Source organism: Colius striatus, chromosome 5 (genome assembly GCF_028858725.1).
Source record: "Colius striatus isolate bColStr4 chromosome 5, bColStr4.1.hap1, whole genome shotgun sequence".
Lineage (NCBI taxonomy): Eukaryota > Metazoa > Chordata > Aves > Coliiformes > Coliidae > Colius > Colius striatus.
In genome coordinates, this window is record NC_084763.1 from 45,576,073 (window position 1) to 45,597,673 (window position 21,601).

Consider the following 21,601-nt stretch of genomic DNA (forward strand, 5'->3'; position numbering starts at 1 on the left):
TTCTAAAGGTTAACCTTATAAAAGTTGATAATATTCTGTGTTTAGCTAATGGAGACTCTGTTTTGTTATCCAAGACTGATACATTAGTGCTATGTTATGTATAAATGCCACATTTATTGCATGGGGTAATGACTGAGCTCAGTGCACCAGAGCATTTTACATACATGGTTAACACTAAACATGTGAGTGATCCCGTAGACTGTGTTAGGCCCAATATATATATGAAGTTCATATGTACATGTACACATAGTATAAGCAGTTAGGTCTGTCACTGATGCTAGCTAAACAATGTGAGGCCAGAACCTACTATGAATGAATTTTGGTTTAGTCAGAACAGTCCATTCTCCAGTTTTATTCTGCCATAGCTTTTTCTGTGGGAAACAACCGGTGTATGAACACTTCTTTACTATCCTGTTCAGTCTAGTGGGTTCACAGCAAATGAAACTGAGTTGAAGTCTAATGCAAACAAATGAACAAGCCTCTTAACAGTTGTGGGTTTTATGAAACCTCTCATTAGCACAAATTCATACAACTAATTATGAAGTAATTGCCCAGGCAAGTCAGAGAAAGGATCCAATGGTTTGACAGATGTAGGTTTGTTTTCCTTTTCTGATACAATGTAATTTATTCTATAGAATGAAAAAGCCTCAGCAGATAATTGAAAGAGCTGTGCAAGAATACATTATGAAGTGATCTTTGGGAGATGCAATACAGCATCCCTGGAGTGAAGTTGACCTGAGATGTAGTGTGGATAAATTGTAGCAATACATTCACAGGCAGGGCAACAGGTACTTTTACCACTCCATGAGCTGCCTCCTCCTGACCTACTTTATAAATACTAGGCAAAGTCTGCTGTGACTGATATAATTTCTAATATTGGTGCACCTGTAAAAGTTAAAATGGGAGAACACAGTTGGGGAAAAAAAATCACAGATATTGCTGCTTCCTCATATTTCACTGGTCTGGTTATTGGTTTTAGTTGCAATTTACACAGCTTTCGGTAAAAAATAAAAATGGAAAGAGCATTTAGTTTATTAAATGCTTGTGTGTCTATATATATGTGTGTATGTATGTGCATAACACACATGTATGCAAGTATATAAATATGTATAAATGAAATTACTTTTTGGTAGCTGGACCTAAAGAAATGGTTGTAAATATCTGTGAAACAAATACCTCAAGTATTATAGGAACTGTATTTACTCCTTCAGAAAATCAGTAGGGTATGAGGACTTTTTGATGTTACCATAATTCAGGTTTCAAGATGACAAGCTCCCCAGGTACTTTTATTTCTCATTTTTACTATACTGATGTAGGGATACTACATCAGTCTCATAGAAATCTTGTAACTAAGTGTGGTATAACCTATTTATTTTTAAGTGAAAAAATAGTCTCTTTTAATTTCTTTTATTTGCTTTCTGAAAGGAAGATACATTATCTAATGGCTTAAAAATAGCTTTGAATAGTAGAAAAATTAATTCCAAGAAGTGAGTTTATGAAATATCTTCAGATTTTAATAATACTCAAAAAGCTACTTAGGAACCTCTCATGGAGAGTGAATTATGTTACTTTGTGGCATGTAAGCAACAAATCTCTTTGTAGAGAACATTCCTTAGCTGATCAGAGTAAGGTGCAAGTGGAGATTGCACTCTTATTATATTGAATAATTATCTATTAATAACCAAAAAATTCTCCTGTGGTGCTTGTGGTCTTTATGTGGATAACATAATTGAAAAGAAAACCAGAGGGCAATACATGCTCAGGATTTAAGAAACTGTAAGGTTAAGTATGGTTGGGAATGCAGTGAATTTTAAGATCAATACTGAGGAAAAACCTTTTCAGTAATGGACAGAGTTAAAGCAAAACCAGAAATTTACTCTATTTACACTATTGATTATTTTTAAAGCTCCATTACATCTATTTCTGTCTCTTGGAAAAATACAACTTTTAATTCCATGCACAATCCAAAATTAATTATTTTAGTTTTAATTAATTTTAGTTTTTCATTCTTTATTTGCAGAAAGCAAATGAATAGGAGTTGATGGTAGTGAAACATTTTGACTGTGGTGTTCAGTGTACTACTTATAAGTATTGCTCTCTTCCATAATTATTATAGTTAAGTGGGTGATGCTATTTGGGAATTTTTAAAGACGTATTTTTTAGGAATTCTTTTAAGTGTGACACAAAGTTGCATGACACATAAAAGCTTAACAATGCAGACTTTTTTTTTTTTTGTTTAAACTTGAACTATCATGTTTTTGCTCAGACGTGTGATCGCATCAAACAGTCAGCCAGCGGTACCAAACGCCGTGTGTTCATCATCGAGACCATGGGTGGCTACTGCGGGTACCTGGCCAACATGGGGGCCCTCGCGGCAGGAGCTGATGCCGCTTATATCTTTGAAGAACAGTTTGATATTCGAGAGTTGCAGGTATAGAGCATTAGAAACACTTGCCTCGTTCGTAGTACATCCTGAAATTGTTGCACATCTATAGCAAAATGTGTATATCTGAAGTTGATGGCTCATGTAACCAAAAAAAACCCACCTTAGATTGTGTGTAAAAGCTGCATGTGTCAGTAAGACTTTGATATAGTGCCAGTCCTTATGCCGTATTCTGCACATATATACCCAGTTCTTCTTGGCGTCAGGTTCAGTTAACTGACAAAATTATGATATTAGCCATTAAAAACTACTAGATGAACTGATTTTAGTTTTTATTCTTTTGACTGAAGTTCAAATTACATAAAAGTGAACAGACCTGGGCAGTTTTAAAAGAAAAAGAAAAATAGGGGGAAAATAAAAAATCCACTATGAAATTGACCTTGTTTTGCTAGAAGGCTGTTCAGGTCGGGAACTGAACTGCATGTAAGATGTATTAGACACTGACTTTGATACCACAGCTATTTAGAGTATGTTTGAATGTGTCAGAAAAATAAAGATCTTGGGCTTTAAGGATTGCAGATTAGGGAGTAAGCTGCTATAGAACGTGTCTGCTAGGAGGATTCTGTGCTTCTGAGGTAGTTGATCCTAACTGTAGGCAAGGACAAATACAAAGCTAAAAAGAAATTTCCTGAAAGTAGGAAAAAAAAAAAAAAGGCATGAAATGAATCACAATTGCTCACAATTGCTCCCCACTCATTTCTCAGTGGTGTGTACTCCTCATGTCACACAGCGCAGTACCAGCACAGTAGTGCATCGCTGGATCCATAACAGGACTGTTGCAAGAACTGGGAGTGAGAGCAAGCCATGATCTTTTCTGTCAATTTCTGTGTTTTTATGTATATTGAGGTTATCTGGCTTGGTGCTGTACCAGTATAGCATACAAAACCCAACGTGCTATTAGAATCAGTTTGTGATGTGAAGGAAAAAGTTAGTTTCATTCTAAGATGAATAGCCATACACAGTATGTTATCCCAGAGCTCCCAAAACCTGTTGATGATTTGAATTTGCACATACTACTTTACATGTAGTACTTCACGGAGTTCTTGGGGTATATAGGCTCCTTAAAGTTGTTTTAGAGTCCTGTATGGCTCATTACAAATCCTTTTGTTGTTTCAAGGCTAATGTGGAACACTTGACTGAAAAAATGAAAACCAGCATCCAGCGTGGTCTAGTGCTGAGGTAAGAAAAAGCAGTTTTAATAGGCAACATCAGTGATGCTGGGCACTTCCAGACAGGTAGGCTGTTTGCCCACTTGCAAAGCCACTGTATTGCTTGATGAAAAAGTACCCTATGCTTACAATATTAGTAAGGAAGAGGTTAAGGGGCTATTCGTTATCCAGGCTTTTATAAAGGGTAAAATGATGACATTGGGTGTCCAAGCTCTAAATGCTGCTATCAAGAAAATGGGAAAACATTTGTCATTCAATAGCTATAAAGGTATCCACTATGTCAGAGTAAATTTGCTAACAAATATATGGCCTTAATTGTTACAGAAATGAGAACTGCAATGAGAACTACACAACTGACTTCATTTATCAACTGTATTCTGAAGAAGGAAAAGGAGTGTTTGACTGTCGGAAAAATGTATTGGGCCACATGCAACAGGTAAAAATTACGTAACTTTGCGTGAGCAAAGAGCACACACTATTCACCTGTTTCAAGTGTGACTTGAAAAAAAAAGCATGTGGATTTTTGTTTGTAGGTAACTCATAAGTTTTTGTGTAGAATTATGTTGTATTGCAATTCCTTCTTAAAAATCTAGGAAAAAAACCACATTAGCTGCTTAATGATTTTAATTCTTATTTCTATATTAATAAGCAATTGTAATTTAAAAATAGGTAATACAGCTATCTTGTTATTGTAATACATCCTTAGCACACATTTGTCTGCCTCTTTGTAATGTATCTGGCTTCTGGATGCTGGAAGAGATGATATTTCATTAAGAAAATGTACAGCTGAATTTTTCTAGTAGAAGAGACAGTAGAGAGATACTTCTTACATCTGTCTATGCTGCTTGTTAGTGGGCAAACAGTAAGTTTGTAATTTGACTATGCTAATCACCAAGACTGACGTAGAGTAGGGAAACCATGCAGAGCCAGATTTCTCAAGTGAGAACAACTGTCTCTACTTTTAAGTCAAGTGGTATGTTTATTCACCGTACTTACATATTTTTTGGTTATTCAATGCTGAGGTTTGCTAAATTTTACACAGAAAGTGACAAGTTTATTTTGAAGGTCAAGACCAGCATGAGTCAAACGATCTGTTAGGAACTATTTGGAACTCCTTCACATATGATCTCAGTTCCATCTGCTGCACTGAAAATGGACAAAAAAAGAGTCAAGATTTACATAATATGGGGGGGGGGGGACGGACCCAAATGTCAAAGCAAAAGAAAACAAAACCTGAAGCACCACTTTTGCTCCCAGAACTATATAAAGTCTGCTAATACTTGGAATGAAAGCAGCTGAAAAAAAAACCCCGAGTTACTACTAGTGTAGGAAGCCCTAAGGCCATTTTTTCACCCTTAGTGCTATGCCTTATGGTCTTCCTCCTCCTACCTGCACCAGAGAGTGGTGCTTCCCAGACTTTCTGGCTCACAGCACTTGGGTGTTGGAGGTTCCTTCAGACAACCCTTCTTCAGCAGCTTCCTGGCATATCTGATGCTGCATCCAAGTTGCCCTGTGGCAGGGTGAGAGCTAGGCAGTGTTTAAGGAGCAACACTGAGGGAAGTGCAAGAACGGGAAGCAGTGCCTTTCATTTAGCTAAAGGAAAAGTGTTATTGAACCAACAAGAAATCTACAGGTGCTTAACAGAAATTAGAAATGGTATAGCTTGATTTGTGTGGTGGGGAATTTGGTTTGTTTATTTCTAAGTGGGTGGGGGGAAATGGAAGTAAAGGGTAGAGCAGGTCCTTAACAGAGATGACTGATAAAATGAAAAGGCACAAAATACTGTTTCAATAACTTAACTAACCCACACTTTAATTTTCACACAGGGTGGTGCACCATCACCATTTGATAGAAACTTTGGGACAAAAATCTCTGCAAAAGCTATGCAGTGGATCTCCAAAAAGCTGAAAGAAACCTACCGCAAAGGTGCAGAAATACTTGGTGCTGGCTCTTGTTATTGGCTTGGGCAAACTGTCTGTGTGTAAGACTATGATGCAAATATGCCAATGTATATTAGTCAACGTGCTTCTTTCCCTCTTGCTTGCGTTTTTATTATTTGATAGTGTCTTGCAGTGCTTCTTGCTGTAAGATTTCCCCTCAAGCGAGGTCAATAAGAAAACAGCTGTCTGAATTATCTTTCTTTAAAAATATGCTAGTGTGCTTGCAGTTATTCATGCATGAAGGAATTGATGGTTATATAGTTACATCTATCTGTTCTTCCTTTTTGTTTCATGGTGGCTACATGGGAGACAGAAGAAGGTAATATGTCTTCTTTGGGAATTTTTGTAAAGCACTGTTTACTAAAATCTAATTTAAATCTGGATGTTAAAATTAAGTTTCTTTGTTTCTTAATTTTCATTGCTAATCACCAAAGCTGGATTTAAAAAGTGAAGATTTCCTAACCCTATTAAAGTACTAATTGATGTTTTACCATCACATTAAATATTCAGTAACTGGAATTAAGCTACCATAAGCTTCCTGTTCAGTTTAATTACAGACAAAGGGTATTATTTGCCCTTAAAAATGTGAGAAGGATCCTAATTTTTTTCATTCTTTTTAGGAAAAGTATTTGCCAATACAGATGACTCCGTGTGTCTGCTGGGCATGCGAAGACGCAACCTCGTCTTCCAGCCTGTGGCTGAGCTCAAGACTGAAACAGACTTTGTGTATGTATTTGCTGCTGATATTTTCACCAGCTCCACACAGCCCCTCTCTTCACCACCTTACACTGACAGCTTCTCCTTGGTGCTCACATGCAGCCCTTGCCAACCTTTTACTCCACTTTTGCCTTTGGTGTACCTTCACCCCTTGACTCACTGTGCTTATTCACTTGTCTTCTCTACCACCATTCTTCATGCTTTCTCTTCATCCTCCCAAGATGTCTCATTATGCACTCTGGGACCCCACTTTTTCTTTTTAAATAACTTTCTCAGAAATGTCTTTAATTAATTACCTTACATATACAGTTTAGTGGCGCAGCATTTTGTGCCAAATTTAATATTATTCTTATCTATGAAGAACATCTTTGGTAAAAGTATTCATTCCTTCTGTATTCTGGCCTTATTTCCACGCAGTTTAGGTCAGTGTTTACATCTCACCACAACTATCTCGCTCTGACCCTACTTCTAAGGAGGGCCATTCTGTTGGTGTTTCCAGAAGTGCACAAAGTCAATCCCCTTATCTTTTTTTCCCTCTACCCTCCTTCCACAGACACAGGATTCCCAAGGAGCAATGGTGGCTGAAGCTGCGCCCACTGATGAAAATCCTGGCCAAGTACAAGACAAGCTACGATGTTTCAGATTCAGGTCAGCTGGAGCATGTGGCCATGCACAGCCCCAAGGAGGCGGAAACCGGAGCCATCTGAACACACCACCTTTAGATTCTTGTGATAGATGCACATTGTGAGTAACAATGCTTTAGAATCGTTACAGCTTTGTTTTGTAACATTTAAATTATTGTACCAGCACTTTATGTGAAACAAGACATTCAGATGTCACACAGATTTGTCCTGTATGTGTTATGTTTAAACCAACCCCAAGCAGCTCATGGATAAGCACCATTTACTTGATAGTGCCCTTTAACAGTAAGTGCGACACCGTTCTATGCACTCTGTAAGTTACTCATCTACTGCACTATGTTTCCGAGTACTTACACCCAAAATGTAAGTGTAGATGGCTAGCTTTGTGTTGAGTTCCAGGATGTGCTTAATGTATCTGAAGTGAAATAAAATTCTGTTGCAAACATCATGAATGACTTGTCAGAAATTTTATTCACCTGCTTTTAATCAATGGAGGGCATGATGTCTCATAGAGGATTCTCTACAAGCTCCCTTGAAGGGACAAAGCAAGTGCCCTTTTCCTGTCATAACCCTGCAGGAAGTAGTCACAGCAGGGGAAGCTGGTTTGTGGGGAACTTGAAATCCTTTCTGCTTCTTACAGGGATGATAAAAGTACGTTTCAGGGAAAAACAAACCCAACAAACCAAGTTTAACAGCTTGAGATCTGGTTCTTGCTTCCTGTTTTCTTTCTCAGCTGTTCCAAGACCTAAGGAATACAAAACCTGTAACAATAAAAATGGTCAGGCTAATTTTTTAAATTAGGCCAACACCACCAAAAGTGTTTTCTCAGGCCAGCTTACCTGGTAACTAGGCCTGGAGAAAAAGTTATGAGACAGAGCCATGGCTCCTCCCCCAGTTGGCAAGATAATTTGAACTTGAACTTTAAACTATACTGCACAGGGCTTTATTAGTGACTTGCCCTTGGCACTGCAATCCACTACAAACCTGTCTTGATGCCATGTAGAGTGTACTGTCTGTCACACAGCTCCTGTGCCTGGAGATGGCTTATGCAAGGAAGCTGAAGTTACCACACCAAAAAATGAAATCTGTCACTAGGAGAGACACATAGTTCTTTATATTTCCAACAGCAGACACAATTTTAAACAAACACCATTTAAAACTCTAGAATTTTACATATACAAAAATATTTAATTTATATAGTATTCAGATGTGGTTGTAGGAGTGAGTCTTCTGTAAAATGGTCATGCCATCCTGAGCATGTAATTCCTGCTCTCAAATACTGTAGGGTATGGAAAACTTTTCAAACTTTTCACATCATTATTTCAAAAAGGACAGCTTTTAACTGGTTTGTCAGATACTCTTAAAAGCAGCAACGAGCATTTAAGTTGGACCATAGCACTGTTAAAAGTTATTAAAACCTCCTAATTACATAGTCACACAGCTTGGCCTATTTTGTATTAGCTTGGATGTTCAGCAGCAACTCATCGTTTCACCCAAGAGGGATCTTTGGTGATATCTGTGTTTTCTGGGCCCAGTACAGCTTGACCACGAGTGCTCTTCCCAGCAGCAAGATACCTGCAAGAAAGAAGCCAATTAGAAACTGCTGCATTCCATTACCCGTAACTGCTATGCAAGTTCAAAGCCTTTCGAGCTCTGGCAGAAGTGTGCTTTGATCTGTGCCCCTCCTTTGCATTTACAGCACCTTCTGGACTTAAGTGTTCTCTCCCCTGTCATCACACTAGAGCAGTGCCCTAAGGCACAGACCTGACCAGCCTTCTCCTGAAGCTCAAGAATTCCTCTATGGAGGACACAAGTCCAAAGTGGAATTCAGAAATCTGCAGTAGTATAACAGTTGAGAAGAAACAGCTCATACAGCCAGAAGCTGGATGTCTGAGTGTACTCTCTCAAAAGTAAAACAAATCTCCCACAAACTCAATGTAGGAGGGAGTGTCATCTGCTAAAATGTACTAAGCAGAATATAATTAACATCCCTCTTTCTAGGTTACAAAAAAAATGGTAAAAGTAGCACAAAAGGCCAAGAAAGGAAGTCCAAGAACTTTTTGCTGACATCTTTCACAAACTCTTTTCTTCTTCAAATTAGGTTTTTGTTCTACTTTTCCAGTAGACGTTTTCCTAAATTGACTTACTTGTTTGATACATCAACCAAGTTAGCACTGTTGACAGCAAAAAGTTGTTCTCTGTGGGACTGCTTCCTTTCATCTGAAATCCCATATAAGAAATGATCCATTCCTAGGAAGGAAAAAAAACACACAAACCCCGAGATTGCAGAGTTGTCACTGAGATGCCAGTGCACCAAATGAGTGCCAGTAAGACAGGGACAGGTTGGTAGGTAAGGACAGAGACTGCTTGTTCTGAGACAGTATCAAACTGGGAATCAACCATCAAAGGTTAGAACAGAGTAAGGGGGAAAAAAAAGACTCATGCTATTGTGGCAAGTGATTTAGGATGTAACGGTGGTCCAGAAAATCTAAACATGATTCATTCTCGAGTCTCAGTACTTCTAACAACATTTTAGCAAAACTGCCCCCTGATCAAACTCTGAGCAGTGTGAGGGGACAGGTGCTTGTCTCTGCAACAGCACCCAGGCCCACCACACGGTGTTCAGCATTTCATCACTACGTTGCCATGGCACTTTCAAGACGCATGTTCCACTATGGAAATTTAAATCACCACTCACAGATACCATCATTCACTAACTCAGCAAGTTTTGGATTGAAATTAAGACAAGAATGGGGGAGGAAGGGAAAAGCAAGGACAGCAAAGGAACATGTGAGCCAACTCAAAAGATGTGAAGATACTACCAAACCATCACAAGTATGCAGATATGTACAGAAGATAACACCCTCCAGCACAGCAGACAGACTTTTATGCTCTAACTTCCTCCAAATAAGTATGCACAAAAGGTTAGAGACAAAGCATGCATCCTTGTCTCAGGAAAATAATCCTTCAGCTTTTTTTTTTTTTAATCAGAAGACCAAAATTCCTTTTTAGTTGCTTGCATTTAATGCCCTTTCCAAGCCTACAGTTGTTTCTTTAGTCCACCTCCATCTCCTTGGTGTATCACCTGACATCAAGGAGCAGCATAAATACAAGAACTTTAGCAGAGCCTGAATGCCCATGGTATTCCTGCAAGGCAGTGACAGGGATGGACTGCTTCCTGAAACTGCAATTGTCTTACAGCTGCCAAGTGAAAAGTTTATCATATGATACAGTTTGGCAAACTATTTTCTTCCCTTTAAACTTAATATAAACTGTCGGTGCTGGGAGGCTGCTGAGACTATACCTTTATCTGAAGGAGCTATGGGTGCATCTACAGCTCCAAATACTGCCAGCTTAGCTTCATCGATATCTTGTTGTGTGAATTCTCCAGATTTGGCCCATTCCACTGCCTTTTCAAATGTCTTCAAGGTGGCTAATGAATTTGGGTCTCTTAGAAGAAAAAAAAGTTAATTAATTGCTTCAGTCTTACAAAATGAAAAACTCTAGAATCGCCCTGTTCTCATTTCATTCATAGTTTACATCGCACAAACATACACACACGGGGATTAAACCAACCCAGAAACTTCCTTTCTGTGTACAAAGAGTGGGTTTGGTTTTTTTTTTGAAGAACTAAGTGTTATATGGCAGGCATATTTTGAATTTCAGATACCTAAGTTCAGTTACCTAAACATATTTCCAAGACAGTGTGCAGGGAGCTGGTACTAAAGCAGATGGTAAAGCAGCACTGTTTACAATGCACTCCCCATTTGCTGCAACACCTCGGTGAGCATAACTGCCATTAACACCATTAACACCAACAACAGCACTATTTATGACACGCCATATCTTCTCTAAGTTGTTTTTCCTGCTACACCTGTCTTTGCTTTCTGCAAAACAGGTGCAACAGGTTAACAACTGCTGAAATACTAGCCAGGACAAGTCCTACCATGCTGCAGTCTCATAGAGAGGGAAGGCTGCTCAAATTTTAGGTAGGAATTCTAAGTACTGTGCCAGGCTGCCTTTGGTCTAGGAAAGCAATTTAAACCAGAATTTTAGCCATAGAACATTTCTAGTGAGGATTACAGCTTGTCCTTAATACCTCCAGTGCAAATTTCACCTGAAAGTGCTTTGGTAAGACCAAAGCAAGACAACTGGACTGGAAAAAAAGAGGAAAAGAAAAAGAGAAAGCAGTTCTAGCTCATCCCCAGCAATTCTTTCTGCTGAGTCTTTGATGACTCCAGCCAGTCACCAAAGGAAGCTGCACGTTTTCAAACTCCAGACCCTGAGGGAACAACATCATTCCACTTCCTGGTCTCATATTCACAGTAGTCTTAAACTCCCTTTTTTAAGGCCTCCTCAACCCAGGAAGAACCAAGTGAAAGTCAGTTTTATGTAAACTTGGTAGCGAGACAAACACCTAAGTACAACAACAGTTGCCACCAGCATAGATAAATGAGGCTTTCCCAAGGACAGAAACCACAGTAAGCAAGGAGGGGGTTATTGTATACCTTAAGCAATTAATCTTCTCAGCATTGAATTGCTTGTTATTTTGTTCGGTTTATTTCACTTTTAGAGCTACAACTAAGTCAAAAGTAAGACACAGGCAAGTGCCATCAGTGGTCCCCTCAGACGTGAACAGGAAAGAATGAATCCCCCATTACCTGTAGGAGTAGAAAGTGAATATGCCATTGTAACCAAGCTTAGCACCTCCACCATAAGCCCCTCCTTTCTCTCTGATTTCTCTATGTAGGAATTTAGCTGTCATCAACCGTGCAAGAACTCGTAGGCTGTAATGAGAGAAAGATCAACAGCAAAGAAGTTACATTGGACAACACTGATACTCTCAGCTTCCTCTATGAAGTTCTCAAAGATCCCCATTCACAATGCACTGCTGCTTGTACACATCAGCAACAGTAACACCACTCAGTATTTAATAATAGCTTTATAATGTGCCATCAGTGTAAGAGTGGCACTGCTTTAGAAAATTTCTTGACTATTTCCATTTAATAAAATACAAGAACAGCCTCCCAAACTTTGTTACGTGCAACAGGATTGTCAACTCGGGCACATGTAAGTAGGCAGGGCCGTTTATACAGAGGTCAGGGGATAACAGCCCCTCGTTACTTAATCTCAGCTTTTACTAAGCCAGGGCATTTCTGGGCCTAGCCATGCAAAGGCTGCTCTGCAAAGATCCTGTGGCAAACGCACCACAAAGCACCTTCTGTCATTTTCTGTGGTCAGCCTAACACTTTCCATTTTGGTTTGTGCTGTGCAACACATCTAGGACTTTCCTGCTGGTTCTGCTTCCCACCTTGCATAGTCTGCAGCTGTGTAGGGAACTGTTCGAATGCACTCCCCAACATAGTTCACTGGGAAGGGAAGTACAAAATGGGTCTTCATCGGGCACGGTTTGAAAGTAGGATCCTAAGAGAAAAACACATTATTGCCACAGTTAGCACAGATGAGACAATCCATTTCAGAACTCTGGTCTTTTTGAGAACTATGACATTCTGCAACACACAGACACACAAATGCTAAAGCTGTCACTTGACCTATGCTGTGACCGGTCATGTTTTGCTTGTGCCCATATTAGCAACTCAATACATATGACTGCATTGGAAAACTGAAGGAGGTGGACATTGTCTATCAGCTGTCCCTGCAAACCAGCTTCCCCATTGTGCACATCTTGTATTGTTATGGAAGAGTTTTGATTGGTATGCTTCCCCTGACATGTCTTTAGTTTGAAACAAGTGTTCACAACCCCCTACCTCTATGTCCACATAAGTATATGGCCATCACATTACATTTCAATCTGTCTACTCAATTTCAGATATTGGAAACATTCAGAAACTGAGATGTCCCCCAAAATGCAAACTATTTACAAACAGCAGCAGCTATATGAATTTCTGCACAAATATCCCCTGCAACAAGTTCAATTCCTCCTTTCAACTCCACTTCAAAATTCTGAGTCCTCTTCACATGTCCAGGCCTCAGCAGCACTCGCTGCTTTGCCTCTTTCACACACACACCACCTGTCTGTGTGCTCACTTAAGCGCAAGTAGAAGCTTATGCATCTCCAGTAGCTTTTATGACTCGCAAGCCTTTCTAAACTTCAGAGACCTGTTTCTCAGTTCCCTCCCACAACTCTGGCTGTCTGGGCCAAGCACAGCAGCATACACATCAGTGGTCAGCAAGCAGAACCGTGGGCTGAGCTCTTGCTGTCTTCTCAAAGGAGAGCTCAGTGTATGTAAAGCCTTTTTACTCCCCTGTACCCAAACACATATTTTCATTTTTACTTAATTTTCACCAACAATTTTCTGTCAGGTGTTATTCACAGTCAGAATAACTTAGTCCCTTTCTTTCCTTCCTAACTGGGAGTGACACCACAAGACCCTGATCTGAAAGAAACCAGGTTAAGAATAAGTTAAGCACCACTTAAAAGAGACAGCACAAGCACTATTTGCCTGCCTGCATGCATGTGGAGTTAGCTGAAGGATCTCCTGAGTCAAACGGAAGATAACAAAAAAGATGACACAGAGGGATTAAGTCGTCTGACAGCTAGTTTAAGGAAACAATCTGGTGAGAGGGTGGAACTAAAAGGCACATTCTGTTTCAGTAGTGTGCTTCTAAATAGTCAAAGAATCTGTAACAGCTTAATATGAACCATTAGTACCAGTAACAGCCCTGTACTACCAGTATCCCCAACCAATAATGTACTTACATTCACTAGTTTCCTTGTGATCTGCAAACCAGTCAGCACTTCACTTCCCACAGGTTTGACTTCTGAAGATTTCTACAAGAAATCCAGCCCTCATATTAAAAGATGATTTATCAATTTAGATCAACAGTTCTACAAACGGGACCCCTACCACTAAACCTCTGTGCAAATATTGTCAGACTGTATCTTCACAAACGTATGCAGACTCCTCAACTGCTACTCTGTGTTTGAATTGCTAAGCAGTTGCCAAATAAATTTCCTTTCAAGAATAATTTGGTACTGAAGAGTAACTTTGGTACTGATACCAAGACAGACATTAAATGAGGCCCAGACAGTTTCACACTATCACTTCCCTCATAGGTGGGGAACTGGGAGCTTATTCCGGTCCTGTCATAGTTTAAGGCAGATCTGCATATTGACAGAGCAGATCCTTTGTCAACTCTACTGAATGAAGCACATTTTGTGCCCCATGTCCCAAACACCCGGGTAACAAAACAAATTCCTACACAACTAAGGAACAACATGCCATGCCCTGTTTTCTTTTGGTCAAAATTTCAAGCTCAGCTAAAGAAGAAATTACAGATTTATGCAACAGAGAAAGGAAGAATCTCTTTTTCCGCATCCCACGCTACAGCAGTAACCTCAGGGTAAGGCCTGACAGCTGATCTACGGGATTACTACCGTCTGGTTTGTTGAGGTGAAGACAGACTCTGTGGCAAAACACAGAGCAGCTTATCACAGAGCTGACTCCTGCAAATTTCTTCAGACAACTTTGTATGGACATACAATCTTCTCCTGATTGCACAGTGGTCTTTACACAAGATTGAGTCAACTATATCTGATGCCCTTGTCACAAATGAATTCATTTCTTACCTCAATCACATGGGGACGAACAGGCTTTCTCTCTTTTTTACTTCTAGCTATGCCCTTTATGAATGTCTCTACTTCTTTAGATGCTTCTGGTATCTGTTCAGGTGCTGCATTCACTGAACATCTGTTAAAAATACATCTCAAGTTAAGTATGTTTCTGTGGTTTTGGACAGTCCCTTATAATTTGTACCACTTTGTCTTCCTAAACATTTTCTATTAAATCATCAGAATGTTAGTTCTGTAGTCACCGATAATCATTATCACAAGGAAAAAAACCACAAAATAATCATAAGCCAGCATTTGCTGTGCCAAAAAAACGCCAAAAAAGTCACAGTCCAATAGTTTTTCTTTTGCTTGCCCAAAACCACCTTTGAACCTAAACTCTTGCAGTAGGTGTCAAATCACTTTGGTGCACATGACAGCACTACATCAGTTTTTGCTGACTATGTGTGTTTCAAAGAAACTGATTCTCTCTTTACAGGCAGACTTACCATTGTTCACAATCATACAGATACTTCCATAATTTCGTTGATCATTTCAAGCTTCACAAAACAGTACTTTGTAACCCCTGTCACTTCAAATGGATCTCTTTTTGAACTAACACATCTGACACGAAACACCTTAAAGTGCCCTCTTACTTTCTGTAATATATATGCACAAAGAAGACTTCAGAAACATTATAGTTTTCCTTAAGAGAAAACAAATCCCAAACAAACTGTATTCTAGTGGTACAATACAACACAACAGTATTTGTCTAAGGGGTAACTTTAAGAGGGGAAAAAAGGCAGAATTTGAGTATTTCTGCAAAATCCCACAGGGTCTTGACACACCTGCAGTACAACGGTTGCAGATTAATTTTGCTGTACTTTTTTCACACCTGTTAAAAATGGAACAAAATAAGCCACAGCTACCACTTTGAAAGGGAGAAGAATTTAAACTAACAACGCTTTTGTAGCTCTTCCATAGCACTTCTGTTTCACAAAAGCCCAGTACACCCTGAAGTGCCCTGAGAAAGGCACAGAGGCCACGGCCTCTCCAACCAAAACCTCCCTTTTATTTTCATCTGGAACTCACCTGATGTTGTCACTATTCAACAAATACTTCTTAATGCGTGGCAGTTTGCGGAGTATTGGCTTAATGTCAGACATTTCTGCTATTCTCTTCATCAGCTTCACCTGTGTGGGAAAGGAAGTCAGAGATTAAGCCAATAGAATCAGCAAAAATGAGCCTTTTAATTCCAAAGTCAAGGATTTTGGCCTCATTGAAGGGTGCCATTAACTTTTCACCTGATCCATCCCACTGAACAGTTCCTGCAGTTCTCCAGAAGGTGTAAGGTTTTTGCTGGCTCTAACAGAGGCATACAAATGCCCACAGTCTGGAATCCCATTGGAGAGCTCCTGGGCAGTCTTCTTAACCAGCACTCTGAAATATTCCTCCTCCTCAAATCGGGGGCTGAAAAAGAACAGAAGCAGCTAGATCTCAGGCGAAAGCACACCAATGGAATTTAACACCGAATCACTCACCATCCCGAGTTCAACAAAGAGCTTTCAAACTGTTGGTTCTCTGTTTAACCACTACACAGTCATGCAAAGGATGATATACTTAGGTTTAGAAACTGAGAGCAACTAAAGATATAGTTATAACAAGAAATCCCAAAGTAGAGTCCCTAAGAGGAGATGGTTGGGCAAGAGGGGAAAAAAGAGGACCCCAAAGCAAACATTAAAACATAAACAAATGAAACCCAGTGTACTGTACTTGTTAAATATTTCACTCCACAAATGCATCATGTCTGGCAGATTTCTATCCAAGCACAGAGATGAAAAGAGCACACCCTGAAGGAAAAAATAAGAACAAAACACAAAAAAAACCCCTTCACACAACACAACCAAAACAATGGCCTAAGAAATGCACAATAACTTTTTATGTGAATGATGCAATGATGCCAGCCTAATGCTACACATCACAAAACCACTTTAATGCAGCCTTTAGCACTACTAAGATCAGAGCAGACATGAAATGTGACTGTTCCTCACAAAAAGAATGCCTCCTTCTCAACAAGTAAGTAGCAGCTCAGAAACACAATTTCTTTTTTGGCACATGAAGTACAAACAAAACTGTTATAGTGACAGAGGTTTCTTCAAAGTGGTCTCCCTAACTCAGCTCCAGGATCCACAGGGAGCAGACCATCGAAGCAGACCCCAGAAAACCTGAAAAAGTCTTAAGACATACTGCTAGGCCTGTTGCATCCAAAACTAAGATCTAATGATCTAATGAATGCCCTGCAAACATCCCACATCTCTGAAGCACATTAATACACAGGATAACAGCAATCTCCCTGTATAATACTGTACTGTTCTGTCCTCTACCCTCCGTTTCCACAATGTTTTGCAGTACTCAAAAATATGGTGACAGATGCTAGTGAAGCGCTGTCTTAAAATGCATAACCAGGTCAAGCACTCCCCTTAAGAAAAAATGCTGAGCTACTGCAATTGTCAAATTTACATCAGACACAAAAAGTTATGCACTAAGTTTTCAGTGCATGTTAACTGACCCTCTACCTGGAAGCCCTGACTGACCCATAACTACAAAGCAGCTACCACAAGCGTAACATCTCAAAGTTTATGATTAATATACCTGCTCATACACATCCAGGTGTGAATCATCTGGAATGATATGTGGGCTGACAGACATCCCACCTGTTTTTAGTTCTATTTTCTGGGCTTGTTCCCTGTAATCAAGGGCTCCACATCCCATCCTGCAAAAAACAAGAGAGATTTATCTCCATTTCCAGTGTATGCCAAAACTAGGATCCATATGGCATTTGCAGAGTAGACTGGTTAGGCCAATACCGACTCAGTAACTAAACCTGGGGCATTATCAAGCAAACATAATACTTTGCACTTTATTAACACCAAGCTTTCCAAATAAAGCATCCTATTAATTCAAAATGATGTATAAAAAAGTGTGCTTTATGTACAGGCTGGCTACCAACATCCATATGGAAACACACTGAGACTATCACATAAGCTGTTACCACCAATAAAGAGAATAAATTCCTTCCAGTCTAGGTCACTCCTGCTCCGTGCCACTCTTTCCCCTCTGATGAGGTCAGCGTTTCTGTGATCACGTGGTGAAATTAAACCAAAAATCTATTCAAGTGAAAACTGCTAGGCTATTTTTTATTTATATGAATTCTCCAATCTGCTCAGGGAATGCTTGTGTTGATGCTGGGGAAAAAGGCAAAGCAGAGGCTGACGGAGAAGGGGAAAAGAGTTAACAGCTCTGTGGGGAAGACACTGACTTATTGGCATTTCTCTTCTATAATAAGAATAAATGCTGAAATTATTAAAAGCAGTGTTATTTCAGCAAGCTCAACTGCAGTTTCTAAGAAAGAAAATCTCTCACTTGGTAATGACATTGCAGAAGAGTGGCACATATGGTTTGAGCTCCTCGGGAAGCGTGTTCAAGCTGGAAAAAGCTCTGAAATAAACCACCCCATTGGTTGGCTGAGCACAGTACTGGACAGGAACTTCATCAGCTAGGGATAATAAAAACAACAAAAAAGCAAAGAACAACCAACAGTTTTCTACTACAAACACATAAAAGCAAAACATTGTCTTACAAAATCTTCCTGTGGAGTGTTATTTTCTGTTGGCACTTCAGAACCACTTCTTGTTTAAAACTTTGCACATTGCACTGAACCATGAAAGGATTTTATTATTTCTGTTTTGTTGTCCATGATAAAGTAATGGCCAGTCTGAAGAGAAAATTCCATTACCAAAGCCCACATTTTTAGAGGCAACACTTAAATAAAGGAATGGCAATTTGTTTCTGAACAAGTGAAAAGGTTCTTCTCCCTTATTTTTTGCCTTTATCATCTCAATCAAAGTTGAGGAAAGCAGATTCCTGCAGTGTACATTCTCTCTAAGCTACAGCACTAGAACATACACGTTTGCATTTTCACAAAACCAGGTCACTTTAGCATCAAAATTACACATTACTTGATATTTGCTGGCAATTTTGGCAGGTAAGTATTACCTGCAAAATTTTGACAATATTGTAACAAGATTAAGATCTACAATTCCTTGTTTCCTATCAGTCCCTGAGGCAGCCACTGGCGAACAGGGAGAATCCTGCATTGAGGTTATGAAGAATGACAATTATTTTTTCCCTCCATAGCTCCTGAACTATTCTGTTAAATAATGGGTAGCGAGGGTGAGCAGTATGTAAGGCTGTATGCACAAGCTGCCAGTGGTGCTGCATCCTGGGTATGCCTTTGGAAATCAGAGAGGTTGCTGAAGAGCAGTGGAACATGCCACCCTGAGGTTCCTGCGAGGGCAAGGCAGGGTAGGTGGTGAGTAGAGGTACAGGGACACCGTATCGAGCCGCCATCAGGAGGGAAGTGGCTGCTTCGGGCTGAGAACAGCCCCATGCTGCCCCTCAGAGGCGACGCCAAGAAACACCTGCAGATGCACTGCAAACTGTGTGCTGTAGAGGTGGTGAACTAGAGCAAAGGCACGGCAACTATGGACAACTAACAGTGAGTACATATTCTTTGTAAAAAGAGCAAAAAAGAGCAACAAGCAGCCAGGTGACAACCCAACAGTGCTGCTCTCTTGAGGATGGAGTAGTGGCTGCACCAACCTGTGAGCGTTGTCTCTAGCACAGTGAATGGGATTTTGGGCTCGATGTCAGACACTTTTAGAGCTGGGAGACAAGAGGTATCCTGAGGTTTGCTTTGAAGAGCAATTAATTCCAAACCTAGTAAGGAGAGCAGAACATCAGTTTGTCATTTTCAGCCTCTGGTGGAAGCCCTCCCAAAACCTGCTGAGGTGGTGCAGATGAGAAAGACACAGGAGCTTGAAGTTTAGAATTTTTTATCAATAATTCTTCCAGATGTTTTACTGAAAAATTCTGCACACTGTCACATTGTAAAAGCAAACAGAGCACTCATATTTTTAAATTCTCTTTCCAATCCCTCCTTCACATCCTATTTACAGTAACATGTAATTTAAAACCTGAAGAAGTGACATCTGCCATCCCATCCAATCACTCCACCCTGCAACCAGCAACCCAGACCTTGCAGGTAAAAAGCTTCCTTCTAACTCATTTTCCCCACTACTTATGTGCCCCATCAGAACACTGATGCTGCAAAATTGTTGTATTTAATGTTACACTTCAGCCTTTCAGATTCCAGTTGATCTCCAATTTATCTTCCTAAGTAGAAAGCCTCATCTGATTTTCTGCTCCCCTACCTCTCTCTAGTACCAAAGCTTCAGAAGGGTGACATCACTTTTCTGGAGGATTTCTGTGACTAGAATACTGTTTTCACAAAATTAGTTACTGCCCAGGATTATCAAGTTTAAGTTATTGTTCAGAATAAGTCAAACACAACATTTACAATTAGCCTTTTAAGCAGAAAAAGATACAAAGTAGAATTACAAAATATGTTTCATAGGAGTATGGAGCAGATCTCACATGCTCCAAAATAAACAGCTTCAAGGTAATTAATCTTGCACTTAGTGCAAGTTAACATCGGAAAGAATAAGTAGATCAGTATTTTAAAACAATATCCTTCCTTCTGCTCTACTGGAGATGTTGACTGTTCTATTCTCCAGTGTTAAAACTAATGGACTACACTAGTGCAGTGTAAACACTTCACTGCATAACCCCATAACACACAAAAACAAACTTTGAAGAAAAAAAACAACCAACCCTATTGGATCAAATGCTGGAGAGTACCTGAGAATCTAAGACACTCTACAGAATACCAGGAAAAGACTGGCTGCGTTTTTAAGTGGTAATTCAAATAAAAATGTGAAAAAGAATGTTAACCTTTTTCAAAGATTTGGGTTTTTTCTTCTTCAGAAAGAGCATTGACCTTTTTTCCCAGCTTTTCTACTTCCATTTTTGCTTGTTTACCATGGTAGTCTTCCTCTGGACTCATTGATAGAGTCAATCTGTGTGGATTATCCTGCAGAAATATAACCCAAAGCAGAGCATTATTAATTTTGAGGGCAACTTTCTCCTGTTTTGCCTTGAATTATGGCCTCATCAGCAGTAAATATAAACAGTCTGTCATCCTTTGGCTTGTATATTATCAAAAGTATTGAAGTCTTCATTTCACACAGAACAGTTTGCTGCAAGGGCAGGGAAGAGAGGCAGCTTACCACAAAGACAAGCATGAACAACCTTCTGTGAAATTTTAGTAGAGTCAGAATCCCTCAACAGCACATGGTACTCATTAGTTTGATTAAATCAAGGTTAAGCAACTCTATAATGCTATAGAGCAACATGCCACAAGTTTATCTGGAGAATGTTCTAAGATCGAGAATCTGGTTAAATGCAGGAGTGTTTCACTGAACACCTTTTCCAACCTGCCCAAGCTTGAGGGCACAGGGATCTCATCTGACGTAAAATGTGCATGCCTTATCCTGCTCAGAAATGCTTTACACCAGCCTTGCTGCCAGAGAACTCCATGCATCATACAAGTGTCACAACTGCTGTTGAATCTCTCTTTTTTTTTAAACCAGGCTGTGGAATTTTAATAACAAAATTGCTCAAGTAGCTTCCATTTCATATCATAATGGGAGGCTAATGAAAAGACAGCAACTTCAAAATTTGCCCATTTCAAAGCAGGAGCCAAACAGCAACATCTGTCACTGACAGACACTGACAATAATTTGGGACAACGTAATCAGATTCTGCTTGATGAGTTTCTCCCTGTCGTGCTTCTGGGGAAGGACTTTGGAAACCTGATTGACTACACAGTTGAAGAGGGAAATGTAAAATTAACAAGGTATAATAAAATGGACAGGATAAACAGCAGTCTCTGTCTTGTTCCTAGCCTTCCTGATTCATTAGTCTTCAGGCACAATGTACAACAGTGCATAATCCTCTGATATAAGGACAGATAGAAGACATAGGAATAGTTCAAATGAGAACTATTCTCATTAGTTTCTACTGAGTCCAATTTTTGCCTTAGCCCCCTCAGTAGGACTGCACAGTAAAGCACATTCTCAAAAACACTGCATCTGCATTTCTTCCCTACAAAAGCCAAAATTTTAACAGCTCTCAGGCATTACTTCCAGACACTAATAATG

At 39.7% G+C, this 21,601-nt stretch overlaps 2 protein-coding genes across 6 annotated transcripts in view; one reads left to right on the top strand and one right to left on the bottom strand.

Annotated features, from left to right (window-relative positions):
- PFKP (phosphofructokinase, platelet) overlaps positions 1-7,358 on the top strand; it is a 42,752-nt gene extending 35,394 nt beyond the window's left edge. For all 3 annotated transcript variants that reach the window (XM_061997287.1, XM_061997288.1, XM_061997290.1), the window contains 6 exons: positions 2,267-2,431; positions 3,561-3,622; positions 3,937-4,048; positions 5,439-5,538; positions 6,173-6,278; positions 6,823-7,358. In XM_061997287.1, coding sequence (XP_061853271.1) covers positions 2,267-2,431; positions 3,561-3,622; positions 3,937-4,048; positions 5,439-5,538; positions 6,173-6,278; positions 6,823-6,976 — 699 coding nt within the window. In that variant the 3' untranslated portion in view covers positions 6,977-7,358. The remainder of the gene's footprint in view (positions 1-2,266; positions 2,432-3,560; positions 3,623-3,936; positions 4,049-5,438; positions 5,539-6,172; positions 6,279-6,822) is intronic.
- Positions 7,359-7,362: 4 nt separating this feature from the next.
- PITRM1 (pitrilysin metallopeptidase 1) overlaps positions 7,363-21,601 on the bottom strand; it is a 29,638-nt gene continuing 15,399 nt past the window's right edge. For 2 of the 3 annotated variants that reach the window (XM_061997285.1, XM_061997286.1), the window contains exons 14-27: positions 20,334-20,472; positions 19,143-19,259; positions 17,904-18,036; positions 17,133-17,253; positions 16,254-16,330; positions 15,785-15,950; positions 15,573-15,673; positions 14,502-14,622; positions 13,632-13,703; positions 12,222-12,334; positions 11,572-11,697; positions 10,215-10,360; positions 9,058-9,160; positions 7,363-8,485 (exon numbers count right to left, since the gene is read on the bottom strand). In XM_061997285.1, the coding sequence (XP_061853269.1) occupies positions 8,392-8,485; positions 9,058-9,160; positions 10,215-10,360; positions 11,572-11,697; positions 12,222-12,334; positions 13,632-13,703; positions 14,502-14,622; positions 15,573-15,673; positions 15,785-15,950; positions 16,254-16,330; positions 17,133-17,253; positions 17,904-18,036; positions 19,143-19,259; positions 20,334-20,472 (1,629 nt within the window). In that variant the 3' untranslated portion in view covers positions 7,363-8,391. The remainder of the gene's footprint in view (positions 8,486-9,057; positions 9,161-10,214; positions 10,361-11,571; positions 11,698-12,221; positions 12,335-13,631; positions 13,704-14,501; positions 14,623-15,572; positions 15,674-15,784; positions 15,951-16,253; positions 16,331-17,132; positions 17,254-17,903; positions 18,037-19,142; positions 19,260-20,333; positions 20,473-21,601) is intronic. The other variant, XR_009818819.1, reaches the window with a different exon arrangement.